Source organism: Falco biarmicus, chromosome 5 (genome assembly GCF_023638135.1).
Source record: "Falco biarmicus isolate bFalBia1 chromosome 5, bFalBia1.pri, whole genome shotgun sequence".
NCBI lineage: Eukaryota > Metazoa > Chordata > Aves > Falconiformes > Falconidae > Falco > Falco biarmicus.
Window position 1 is genome coordinate 76,315,876 of NC_079292.1, and position 13,087 is coordinate 76,328,962.

At 45.7% G+C, this 13,087-nt stretch overlaps 1 protein-coding gene across 7 annotated transcripts in view; it reads left to right on the plus strand.

The window, feature by feature from the left end:
* The window catches only part of PPFIBP1 (PPFIA binding protein 1), a 119,624-nt gene that overhangs the window by 103,750 nt on the left and 2,787 nt on the right, over positions 1-13,087 (plus strand). For all 7 annotated transcript variants that reach the window (XM_056339134.1, XM_056339137.1, XM_056339132.1 and 4 more), the window contains 10 exons: positions 1,461-1,602; positions 1,883-2,011; positions 2,697-2,847; positions 4,087-4,198; positions 4,343-4,431; positions 9,142-9,264; positions 10,074-10,199; positions 11,049-11,237; positions 11,791-11,970; positions 12,330-12,395. In XM_056339134.1, the coding sequence (XP_056195109.1) occupies positions 1,461-1,602; positions 1,883-2,011; positions 2,697-2,847; positions 4,087-4,198; positions 4,343-4,431; positions 9,142-9,264; positions 10,074-10,199; positions 11,049-11,237; positions 11,791-11,970; positions 12,330-12,395 (1,307 nt within the window). The remainder of the gene's footprint in view (positions 1-1,460; positions 1,603-1,882; positions 2,012-2,696; positions 2,848-4,086; positions 4,199-4,342; positions 4,432-9,141; positions 9,265-10,073; positions 10,200-11,048; positions 11,238-11,790; positions 11,971-12,329; positions 12,396-13,087) is intronic.

The following is a 13,087-nucleotide window of genomic DNA, read 5'->3' on the forward strand; positions in this document are numbered from 1 at the left end:
AGAATGCCATTTAAATGTGTTTTTTCTAAGCTAGCACCTTTTCTTATACAAGTAAAGCAAAAACCACAAATGCCAAAGCCTGGTTCGACGCTGGTGCTGTCTGCCACTGGCAGGATCCCCATATTCCATAGCAGGCAAATGAAAGTGCCTGGAAATAATCTTTTATGCGACCTTGTTGCTCCACTGCAAGGTCTAACATCTAAAGCATTGGTGGAAAATGGAACATGTCCAAATGTATTCTGGCTGAATTGTCTAAAGTTTGCCTAGCAGAAAGGTTCACTGGTGAAGCCTGCGGTTTGTTGCTGTTTGTGGCACGTTGTGGCCACCTCAGCATTAACTCTGTGGCTTGAGACCACGTGTCCCGGCAATATATGCTCTACCTTGATTCACATAACTTGCGTGCTTTTCTCCTGGAAGTCTGAGAGTCCATTTCAAATATAAATTATGGTTGTCTAATTACACAGCCATGTTAAAAGATGGTAAAAGTGGTTACAGGCCTGACTGTCAGCCTGCTGCAGGCTGCCTTGCCACAGCTGCTTCTTCTGAACAGGCTTGTGCTATCACTGTTCCCCAGCGAGTAGGTGGCATAAACTCCACATGGTAGTTTTATTCAGCTGTCTGGCACTTGCCTGCACATCTCTGCTAACGTAGCCTAGTAGAAACTGCAATTTCTTTAGTTTTCTTTTTAATTGATCTTAAAAAGAGTTTTCTTCTTTCTTAGTTTAGCTTTTGTGACAACTTCCCTTTTGGGGACAGGAGCCCTCAGATTTGTTGTCATAGAAAAGAACAGCTGCAGATCAAAGATTTAATGCTTTTAAAGTGGGTAGTAATGTGTTTGGTCTCTAATCAGAGGTGCTTTGTGGATCACTCAGAAGATCTAGTTTAGACAGAGCCTAAACTCTGTGGTGTTTCTCTGCAGAGAAACAAAATATTCCACAATTTGTAGAAGTGAGGGGAAAAGGATCCTCCTGCTCCTGGGACGAGAATTTGTTGCTGGAACTTCCTGGGTGGGGAGCTTAGGGAGTAGTGCAGGTTATTAGGACAGATGCCTGCAGGAAAACTGGTTTTCTGTGCTTTGGGGACTCGTAGTTTGGTTCCCTGCCACAGCGCTGAATTGTTTCTGGGCATCCACATGCCTCAGCTCTGTCTGTGAAAGGACTGTAGGAGCATTCCCCAGGGAAGAGTAAACCTGAGGTTTAATTCAGTGATTGATTCACAAGGTGGTTTTTGCCCATCTTGGATGCAAGGCACTTAACTGCTGCAGAGCACTGCCTTGGAGTATTCCCAGTCAGGTCCATGAAGGAGGAACATGTTTCTCCTGGATTTTCCCATCCCTGTTTGCCCCATTTTCTTACCGTGGTGGCTCTCTATAATTCTAGCAAGAGTTATTCCCAAGTTCAGGAGTGTGTCTGTGCAGTCGTGTGTAAGTGGGTCTTGATGGGGCTTTTGTTTTGCAATAGCTGAAACAGAGAAGGGATCTGCAGATCACCTGGATCTGGCTGGCTTGCCCCCTCGCCCAAAAGAAACTGATAGTCTACAGATGACACCACCTTCTCCGGATTCCAAGAAGAAGGCCAGGGGGATCAAGAAGTTATTTGGAAAGTAAGTAAAAGATGAGAAATGACCATTCTCCAGAGCTGGGGCTTGCACAGGGGTTTGCTGGGAATACATCTTCCCTTTTTCCCCCTCCAACCTGTGGCTCCATGGTTTACTGTCTCATGAGCAGGAGCCAGTGTGCCATTTGAGAGCGAACAGCAGGTCAGTAGCAGGTAGAAGAACAGCTACAAACCCTGTTAGGAGATCTTGCTTGTATTGGTTGCAGTGACAGCAGCGTGCCTTTTCTTCAGCCAGAAAATGAATATGCTTTCTTCCTTTAAACTAGACTTAAAAGAAGTCAGTCTACCACCTTCAATCCAGATGACATGTCAGAGACGGAGTTCAAAAGAGGAGGGACGAGAGCAACGGCGGGGCCACGACTGGGCTGGTCTCGAGACCTGGGGCAGTCTCACAAGTAAGACGAGTGGTGCCACGTGTGCTGGTGCTTGCCTTCCCGACAGCTCTGGTCAAGCATAGGGTCCAAAGGATAAGTGCAGTGCCAAGATGAAATGCCCCCTCTCCTGGCAAGTGGAAACAGGTGGCTCCCAGGCCATTCGCTCCTGTGAGAGATGGTCTTTGCAGAGTTGAGGTGCGTTGGGTGGTGTGGTGATGCTGCTGAGCAGAGCCTGCCTTGCTCACAGCTTCACAGGCTGCAGCCCTGAGGCTGTGTGGAGCAGAAGCAGGGTGCGAGCCCTCGCCTGGCAGTGACAGATACTACTCCGGTACATTCCTTGCTGCATTTCTGGGTATTAAAAGCTAAAGTGAAACATTATGATCCCAGTTCAGCATTTTAGCCACTCAGGTGGCAGAAGTGGTTGTTTTCAGTAGTATTAACAGACCATGTTTATTGTGATCGTGGCAGGAGATCAGCAGCTGTCCGCAGTTCATGGTGCTCACGGTTCAGAAGTAGAGAAACCCTCTTCCTTGGGAGGCTCACCTAATAGCCAGCTATGATGCACATTTTCCCCCACCAAGATTGTCCCAACTCCCACAAAAAACTCATGGATTGGGCTTAGGGTTTGGCTTTCTTATTATATATGGGAAAAGGAGATTTGAGGCACGGGATTTATCAGTCTTTTTTTTGGTAAAATCTTCTGTAGTGAGCTGGACATGCCATTCGCAAAGTGGACAAAGGAGCAGGTTTGCAACTGGCTCCAGGACCAAGGGCTAGGCTCTTACATGAGTAACGGCAAACACTGGATACTGTCTGGGCAAACACTTCTCCAGGCTTCTCAGCAGGATCTGGAAAAGGTGAGAAATACTGCAAACACTGCTTTCAGTTAAACGTACAAAAAAATTGCTGTTTCTGTGCGTGTAAATCATGGCTGTAAGGTGCACCCCGTAAAAATAAAGAAGTAAACAAGATGAATTTTTAAAATATTGTCATATGAAGTGATGCCAAACCCGTTTCTTTTTAGTTGAAGTTCCATAGAAATGTAATGCTGTGTACTGAAACTAATAATTACACCTATGTGATTTAACTTCATTAAGCATGGCCATAGCAATCGGCTGTGCTGCCTTCTAAAAATATGCACGAGAGTGCCTCATTATCATATGGGCTTGTAGCCCTGATTCATTAGCACTCATTTGTGGTACCGTTATCTTAGGTCTGTGTGAGAGGGTGTAAAAAGCTGCTGGTTTGGTCTGATTATATTTTCTGCCCGTTTTATACAAAGAGGAATGAGAATTTGGTACACACATGGTGATTAGTCTCTTTGTCTTAAATCGTTACAGAATTGTCTTTTTTCTACAACTAGAAACAGAAAAATAGTTGATTTGATTTATACTTTGAATCCACAGTATTTGCTAACATTTGAATGTTCAGCTTCTAAAAAAATCACTCTCCTCACCAAATAGTAAGCTTGTTTTCTCAATTAGGCTAATTCAAAGTTGGTAGTTACACTACAACTGGAATAAGAAAAGTGTGATATGAACATAGTGGCTTGCAATAGTGTTAGAGTGTATAGTGCTGCCATAGAGGTAACATTACCTAGCAAGCACTGGTGAAAAGTGTATATGGGATTGAAGAGATCCTGGAATGGCTGCACTTGCAAGTAAACTGGGAAAGTGTTATGCATTTGGAAGCAGTAATAAATTTCAGTAATTCCTGGGACCTTCATATGCTCTTAACTAAACAATTCTTTCAACCTTACCTGCCAAAGTGGGAGGGAGGGAAGTAATCCCATCAAGTATTTTTCGGAATGCTAATATGATTTATATTGTGGGATTTTTTTAACCTGGTATGAGAATATCATGACTGACATTTTCATACAGTTTGTAATCCACCACATTTTGAAATTAATCCACCACTTCCCTAGTGCTGCACATGTGCTAAAATGATGCTGATACTCAGCAAATAGAAAATACACCTGCCAAGTCACTAGCAACTGCTGTGTACAGTGTGACTCAATGAAACCATTTGTAGTTCAGCAGAGGGAGAAATAAAATACAGTATTGTCTCTAGGTTGGCTGCTTTCCTTCCTTTCACAGGAGCTTGGGATAAAGCACCCATTGCATCGGAAGAAGCTTCAGCTTGCTCTGCAGGCACTCGGATCTGAAGAGGAAAACAATCATGGAAAACTGGATTACCACTGGGTTACCAGTAAGATTTTATTACATGCTGAAGACCAACTTTAGATAGGGCTCCTAATCATGGCTAATTTGGGGCTCAGAGAATGAGAAGAAAACTAACTGGTGCTAGGTAACTTGGCTACCAGACTAACATGATTGTGTGTCTCTGCCTTAGGGTGGCTGGATGACATTGGCCTCCCCCAGTATAAGACCCAGTTTGATGAAGGAAAGGTGGATGGCCGAATGCTGCATTACATGAGCGTGGTGAGTAAATGGCTTTTCTTTTCCTGACATCTTTTTCATGTTCTTAGTTTCTCTCCACTTTAATGCACACTGATGTACCTCCGGATAGCTCACTAAAGACCAGGTGAGACTAGAGAGAGAACTGCTTTCACTGCGCCTATTGCTGCAGCTGCATTGATAATAAATTAATGTAACGCCCTCCAACTTCATCCCAGCCTTCGTGTTCCTCCTGCTCCCTTTGGGTCAGTTCGCCAGCGACAGCAACCTTTTTTGCACCCCAGGGCACAAGCAGCTGTGCCCTGCCATGTGCCTCGGTGAACAGCCTTCTCCCCTTCCCATGTTCACCTCCTCTCAGCTGCCCCCAAGCCTTTCCTGGCAGCAGCCCTGGCCCCAAACGCGCTCCCTGCCCCTGCTCTGTGGAGGGGAAGAGGGGTCCAGGCAGCAGCTGACCCCAAGAGACAGATGGCTCTGGCTGGGGAAGAGGCACCACCATTGCCAACTCTCCCTCAGCCCTCCTGGGGCAGCGGCCACTGGCCAAACCCCGGCTGGCCCCATGAGTGGGGGCTCTGTGGCTGCTCAGACAGCTCTTGTGTTGCAGCCAGCCATTCTCGTGTCCATCCAGGGAGAGCAGAACCAGTCTTAGGGGATCCAGTGTCCACAAGGAGCCAGAGAGCTGGATCACAGCTATCGGGCTTGTAGCTTCCTCGAGCAGAAGGTCAGCACCTTCTGGAGGCTGGCTGACCATCTGTGCATTACTCTGGGACTGTTAAAAGTTTTAAAGAGGAACATAAAAGGGCCACATGGTTGCTGTCTCCACATGTCAGTTTTGCCCCAGATGACTGAATGTACTGAAAGTAAGCTAAGGTTGGAGCTTACTCGCTTTTGCAGCATCGCAGAGGCTACGCCTCTGCACATGTAGTGTACCAAAAGTACAGACTTCTCTCCAACAGCTAAACATCTCATGTGTCTCATGGGACTTTCTCATGGGACAATAATTTCAAATCTGTTGAATTGTTCATAAATTGGGTCTTCACATTTTCTGGGTGATTGTAGGGAGAAGGCTGAGGGGAGGTCAGAGTGTCAGAGACATCACTACCCCAAAAAGGACATGCCAAAATGCTGTACTTGTCTGTGGGCTCCACTGCAGTGTTTAAAGAACCCTTTGAAACCGTAGTGGCTGTCCTGTGTTAAGCAAAAGCTGTAACCGATAGAAGACAGAAGCTCTGATACTACTACTCACCTGCAAGTTATTTCCTATATTCTTTTCAGCTTTAAAAGATACTATCTTAAGGTGGAAGAGCTAACAGGCTCACGCACGAGAAATGGGCAATCTTGTGCTTAACAGCTGTGCATGACACTGGTGTGCTCAGGCAGTGTTTGCAAATACACAGAAGTGTGCAAAATCTGTGGTCACAGTTCATGCAGCTGGGCCTTTGCTGTTAATTAACTAATAGAGGTAGGTGGAAATTTTTTCTTCAGTGAGCAAACATTCGGTCTACTTACCTATTCATGTGGATGTTCAGGTGAATAAAACCCAAGCAATTTCCTTTGAAGAAAATTGCAGTTTTAAGAGCCAGCTTGTTTGAAAACAGGCTACATTTAGTAGCTTTTAGTTGAAGCCAACCCAGCAGGTTTCCTTTGTGTCGTGTTTCAGGTGAGATGAGGTAAGATCTTTGTTCGTCTCTGTGGAGACACAGATGCAAACTAAGCAGCGCTAATATTAATCTCTTCTGTATAACAAAGTTGAAATCAATCACGCTCCTGTTCTCTCACAAGCCATGCCATGGACAGAGTAAAAGTTACCCTTTTATGCCCCATTTGCATGTATTTTGTATAGGCTTTACAACAGCACCAGGAGGAAGCCTAGGGTTGATCCACTGAACTCTCCTCCTCTGAGACAAGCACAGTGCTGCTGAGGAACCGCAGCCGCTGCCCGGGACTGACCTGCCTTGGCTACCTGGCGTGACTTTGCTGTTGAGTCCATTTCAGTCAAATGTTAAATACTGCTTATGTAGTGGGGCTTGGCGTTTGTTTCCTTTGGTGTTTCAAGGCCAGACATTAATATAAAAGCAGGAAGCAGTTTCTGTCTTCTGCTTCTTAAGTCTCGGTGATCTGATGCCAGTAGGCTCCGTTGACCTTGATCTTGTGTTGAGAGACTTTACTACCACGGTGTTAACTGAACGGGGATTGAACGCAGATAAGACGCAGCACAGGCTGTAATGTAAGGGGACTTGTATTATTCAACAGTCGGTCTTTTTTGTATTAAAAAGAAAAGTAATAGGTGAACAGAGGAGAGATGCATAGCAGGAGCTTTGCCTTTTAAATAAATATTCTTCCTGTCACTTCCCTTTAATTGTAGATCACTGGGGATATTTTTCAACAGATTTTGACCATAAAATTATAACAGATTCAGTGTAAACGACCAACTAAATACAGCTGTATGCAAAGTATGAAAGAAATACTTTTTAAAATCTTGTGAAGTTACTCTGACTCAAAATAAATAATAGCAAATATTTATTATTTTATAATAAATTAGAAAACATGACATAGAAACTCTAGTCTTAGATTCATCATAAGGTTAGCTGAACGCAGTGAAATGTTTGGGTAAACGAAGAATCTATTCTTAAATATTCTGGCAAAATAAAATCCATAAGTAATACTAAAACATTCTAAGCCAGATTAATCTTGGCACAAGGATGCATAAATTTGTTGAAGTCAGCCAACTTGCACCAGCAGAGAATTGGACTTTGAGACACTTAATGGCACAGTTAGGACTGATTTACAACTGAACTTCAGCAGGAGTGCAAGTCTCCAGCACGTGACCAAGTTGCAGTGCAGGGGAGGTTTTTCTTCTGTAGCGCTGCTCTGGAGCTACAGCCACAGCCAGTGAGCTGGGAAGTCTAGCCAGGCCTGTCACATACTCCTCCTTTTCATGGCTTGGCTCCCTAAATGAGAGAGAATATGATTATTTTGGTTTTGAAATGCTGAATTTTGGGGCTATACGTTGGAATGAAATGAGAGGTGGGCAAAATGTGACACCTTCTGCATTGCATGTATTGCAAACCAGTCAGCACGTCAGGGGGTTGGGTAGCACCAGCAGCCTTTTTTAACCTGTGAGCCTAATCTAAACCTTCTGTCTCCTTCGGCATTGTCCACGTGTCCTGTGAGTTGAGCCCCCTTGGGTGCCAGAAGGCTCTGTCTCACCCCTCCTCGGTGGTTTGAAGGAGCCCCGAGTACAAGAGGGAGAAAAGGGAGCTTTAATGGAGCCGAAGCAAAACTCCTGCTTGCTACTGTAGTCACAAAGGGAGGAACTAATTTCTCCCAGCTCCTGACATCTAAAAGCTACCTGTTCAGCCAGAGGCGGTTGGCTGTGCCCTGTGGCCAGTGCAGAGAGAGGGGTGCTGTGAGGCACCATCTCTTTCCTTGGCATTGCACGAACTGACACTTTCCATAGGCACTGGTAGGAGCCTAAACAGCTCGTCTGTGTGAACTATAAAATAAGTGCCCCATGAGATGAATGTTTAAGTAAAAAAAATTGCAAGGATTGAGCTATTGGAGAAGGAACCAGCTGCTTTTGTCGGTATCACCAGAGGCTGAGAGGAGGCCTTACCTCTCTGCAGCTGCCTGAAAGGAGGTTGTAGCGAGGTGGTTGTTGGTCTCTTCTCCCAGGTGAAAGGATGAGAGGAAACAGCCTCAAGTTGCACCAGAGAGGGTTTAGATTGGTTATTGGGGAAAATGTCTTCACTGAAATGTTGTCAGGCATTGGAACAGGCTGCCCGGGGAGGTGGTTGAGTCACCATCCCTGGAGGTATTTAAAAGACATGTAGATGTGGTGCTTAGGGACATGGTTTAGTGGGGGACTTGGCAGTGCTGGGTTAACGGTTGGACTCAATGATCTTAAAGGTCTTCTCCAACCCAAATGATTCCATGGTTGTAGGGTGCATTGCAGGGGAGGAGTGTGGCTGTGCCTTCGCAGGCTCTTGCCCTGTGACATGTGAGAAGTGGCTCATTCCACGCTGAAGATGGTGTGGTGTAACAGCACTGCCAGGCTGCCCGTGTGTCCAGTGTGCTCCCTTGGCACACGAGGGAGAATTGGCACTCCTGGGCAACCTGCTGCCCTTCCCTTGAACCACAGCAGGTGCCTGTGCAAGGTAGGAGCTACACAAGGATCGTGAGATGGGGCCAAGGAGCCTTAAGGTGAACTTCTCCGCAGCCCTGGGTAGGGTCACCTTGTCCATCGTTCCATCACTTGTGACAACCGTTTTGAAAAATGTTTATCATTTGCAGTTGTGGTCAATTTTCAGGGTAATTTATTGTTCTCAGTTAAACTCTTAGCTGGATGTTTGTGGTGTTAAAACTTTCGGCAGGATTAAATACAAATGCCGAGTGAGTCTAATGCGGTGTCTGGAAAGCTGTCCTGGCTTTGATCGGATTGCTTGAGGATGTGTCACCTCACCCTCTCCGCTCTTCATTACCCCAGGTTTCTCATACTAAGTTCTGTTCCCTGTGTGAAGAACACTGCCCAGGAGCTAGTGCAGTGCAACATGGGAAGCTTTTATTTTAGGACAGATGGTTTAACATTAATCATGTGTCTCGTGTATTAAAATCTTACCCTGGAATGTGTCAGGTGTGCCATTTTAAGCCAACATCCGAAACAGTCTCCTCCAGTCAGGTGCTGGTTCCACCAGTAAGTACATCTATGTTCTTTGACTCCCCTTTCCTCTTCAACAGGATGACTTGCTGTCCTTGAAAGTTGTCAGTGTCCTCCACCACCTCAGCATCAAAAGAGCCATTCAGGTTTTGAGAATAAATAACTTTGAGCCCAACTGTCTGCGCAGGAGGCCATCTGACGAGGTACTGCTTTAAGGTGAAGCTGTGAAAAGGAATCCTCTAGGGTTTTTTCCTTGGTGTTTCTGATTATTCCTGCTCTGTCTTCTCCTTCCCATTTCGTTCGGTTTCATTTTTGGTTTCCTTTTCCTCATATTGTTCTTCCAGTCTCATGCTCTGCCATCACTACCTGGAACACCACTTTCTTTCCTCCACCTGCTGTGGCCCCAGACTCAAGTCCCCCTTTGCCAAGTATCCTACGTTTTAGCCAACAGCTGGCTGTTTTCTTTGATGTGCTGTCTGGACCATAAATCATCTTCAACACTGAGTTCCATGACCACTTCTTACTAAGAGTCTTATGTAACTTTCTGGAAAATTGATGGCTGTCTCAAAATTTTCTGTGTAAAAGGAGTTTGGCCCTGTTACCAGATGGGAGACTGCCATCAGTTCGTTTTGGAAGCAGCGTACGCTGCGTAGGGCAATGGATGATGAAGCAACCCAGACTCTTGGATTTAGATTCACAATGTGTATCTGCAAAAAAAGCACAGCAGCTTATGGAGCTAACTGAATTTTCAGTTCTGCTGGTAGAAACTGCAGGTAGTCCTAGTGCACAGCAGGATAATCAAATGACATGAAGCATAATACAGACCTGCCCACTGTCCAGACCCATCTCCATGTTGGTATTGCTGCAAGATAGCAATCCAAAAAGCTTTTTTATCCAGTTCCAAAGTGGACTTGCATTCATTAAGGGCAGGAGAGGTTTGTTTCAGTAGTGATTGGGGCTGGGACAGCTGAGCTGGAAAGTCTTCTTAACTGCGTGTTCCTCCTGTTCACAGAATAACGTCACACCTTCCGAGGTCACCCAGTGGACCAACCATCGCGTGATGGAGTGGTTACGCTCCGTTGATCTGGCAGAGTACGCACCTAACCTGCGGGGCAGCGGTGTGCATGGGGGACTGATGGTAAGGCGTTAGGCTGGCCTGTTCCTTTTTATGGAAAAAACCCCCAAAAAAACGGCTGGGAATCACTAGAGCAAAGTTCTGACACCTTTGCTGCACACACCTTATCTTATTCTGCTTAGTAAGAAGTCGCTATCAAAATTTATTACTCCGTAGTTCAAAGGACATGAACTTCTTGGGCAGGATTAGTGTGGGCAGCAATGGGTTTCATTATCTATATTCCACTCAGGATTTAACGTACGTATGGTGTTCACCTCCTGTTCCACAATGAAGTACACTGCTATCGTGCTGTTAAACAGCCACCGTCTTCCTTCCTAGACCTGGATACGTGTTTTATTTTGTGAAGAAGGCTTGTTACTTTTGTAAAACTTGTGATTTCAATGTCCAGCTGGGATTGTTTTCAATTGTTACAGCATCAAATACTCCAGACAAGAGACTTAACACTTGCAGAAATTCGTTGTGGCGATTGAGAGGTATATCCCTGCCCAAAACATTTAATGTCTGTTTATTTTCCATCATTTCCAAGGCTGTGTTTTCCAGAATTGAAGAGGATGGTTGGTAAACATTTTGTGGCAGCTTCACACATTAAAAGAGTTAAGCGTGGATTTATCTGTTCCTTTCTTACCTGTCAATATGTTTCTACTTACAATTCCAGAAGGAAAGCCTGGTAGTGGTTTATGAATCCTTCAACTAGTTAACTCTCTTTTCTCCCTCTTTGTTGTACGTTTCCTCTAAAACACAAACAAAAACCCCAAAGCAACCTTAGGAAGTGACCAAGATAGGCATGCCTGATGAAGTCTTTGAGAGCTCATCAGACAGGACTGGCTTCAGCTGGATTCTCTGTGTTAATAGGTTTTAGAGCCTCGTTTCAATGTAGAAACCATGGCACAGCTGCTGAACATCCCACCGAACAAGACACTATTGAGACGGCACTTGGCAACTCATTTCAACCTCCTCATCGGGCAAGAGGCCCAGCAGCAGAAACGTGAAGCCATGGAGTCCCCAGACTACGTCCTCCTAACAGCAACTGCCAAAGTAAAGGTTGGTCACTTGTTCTGGGTCAGTGTGTCAGCTTACAGGCTGACATTTGAATCTCCAGTGTGCTGGTTTTAGCCACGTTTGGAGGGCAGTTCGGTAAGGTCTGAGAAGGGGAGCTTACTGCTAATGAAAGAAGCACGAGAGCAGGACTCGGCACAGATGGGTTTGACACTTGTGTCTGCCATGAACGCACCACATCTCAGCCTCTTATGTGCACGGACAAGAGGTAGCACTCATGTGTTGTCCTTCTGTCTGTTCTATAAGGTATTTAGGAGGGAGACTGTCTCTTATGGTTTGTATGCTCATGGTTTAATGCAGTAGGGTTCTGATCACATTTGGGATCCTTTAAATGGTGGTGTCTTAATGGTAGAATGAGGGGACACATCTTGTCCATTCAGATGCAATTATCGTGAAATACAGCTACTCAGAAGGTCTTTGTTGAGGAGAGCAGTGGGGGTTTGACCCTTCATCACTGAAATACCAGTGCGAGGGTAAGCAACCTGTTGATTCTTTGCTGATTCTCTAACTTCTTGTCAATTTTCTCTCCACTTGTAAGCCAAAGAAACTTGCCTTCAGCAATTTTGGGAGCCTGAGGAAGAAGAAGCAAGATGATGTGGAAGAGTATGTGTGTCCTATGGAGCTGGGGCGGGCATCTGGAAGTGGGACAAAGAAGGGTTTTAAGCCTGGCCTGGATATCCGAGTATATGACGATGATGATTTGGACAGACTGGAGCAGGTAAGCCCATTTGAGCAGTTTGGACTCTTTGACTGTGCTGTCAGGTTTGGTGGAAAACTTTCCTTTCCCCAGGGAAGCCTTCTGTCTGCTTTGGCCTGTGAAGGTCCTGACTTCCTGCAGTCGCACAGCATTACTAACAAAGGTCTCTCAGCCCAAGGAGGTTCAAGCTGTGAATGCAGCCTTTTTAGGACCTACTCTGCCATAACTGTTTTCTCCCAAAATGTCACGCTCCTCCCTTGCTCTGATCATGTCAGCTGTAATCAAGCAGTTACATTATGTGCTGCACTTAATTGCCACTCTCCCATGGCATACAATGAATTTATTATTGATTTATTATTCATTATCTGGTTTTTTTATAGATGGAAGATTCAGAAGGGACAGTGAGGCAAATAGGAGCGTTTTCTGAAGGCATCAACAACTTGACTGTAAGGCTTGAAAGTGGGGTCTGTGGAATAAGGTCTCTGTGAGATGGGTGTAAACCCCTTCCCAGTTGCCACTATTAAGTAGCGATGCTGTGTAATACAAATACACCGAGTACAACTTCTCTTCGCTATTACTGACTCTGTCAAGCAGCTGAGTTTTGTAGTTTTGGGGGCAGTTGCTTTGACAGATTCCAGTGCATAGCAGGACCTAGTCTTTGGATAGCGGGAAGTGCCACTGGTCTCTGAGGGCTAAAGTATATAAAACACTGTGCACATTATAGGTGTAGCAAAGCCTTATCAGAACTTATCAGAACAGTTGAGGTCCTTTGGTTTTTGTATGGGGACAGAGAGGAAAGGGAAAAGAGAAGGAAGATCCCTGCCTGTTCCCGCAGCAGGGAGCAGTGGCCCATGGTTGCCAGCTCTCCTCGCTGACCCCTGGGGCGGGCAGAGGACCTGGCATCTGGCTCTAGGCTAGCGGGTTGCCCTTGGGTGGTGAGCTCCAGCTGGGGTTCACAGTGCATTTTCTGGGTGGGAGCCCAGCCACAGCCTGTGCTTCCCGAGCTGTTAGGGCTAGCAGACAGCACTGAGCTGGTTTGTCACTAGTGTGAATGAAAAACATCCTCAGCAGAACAAAGCAGTGGCTGGCAGGGCTGACAGCGGTGTTTGCTGCCAGGCACAGGGCTGGACCATCCTGG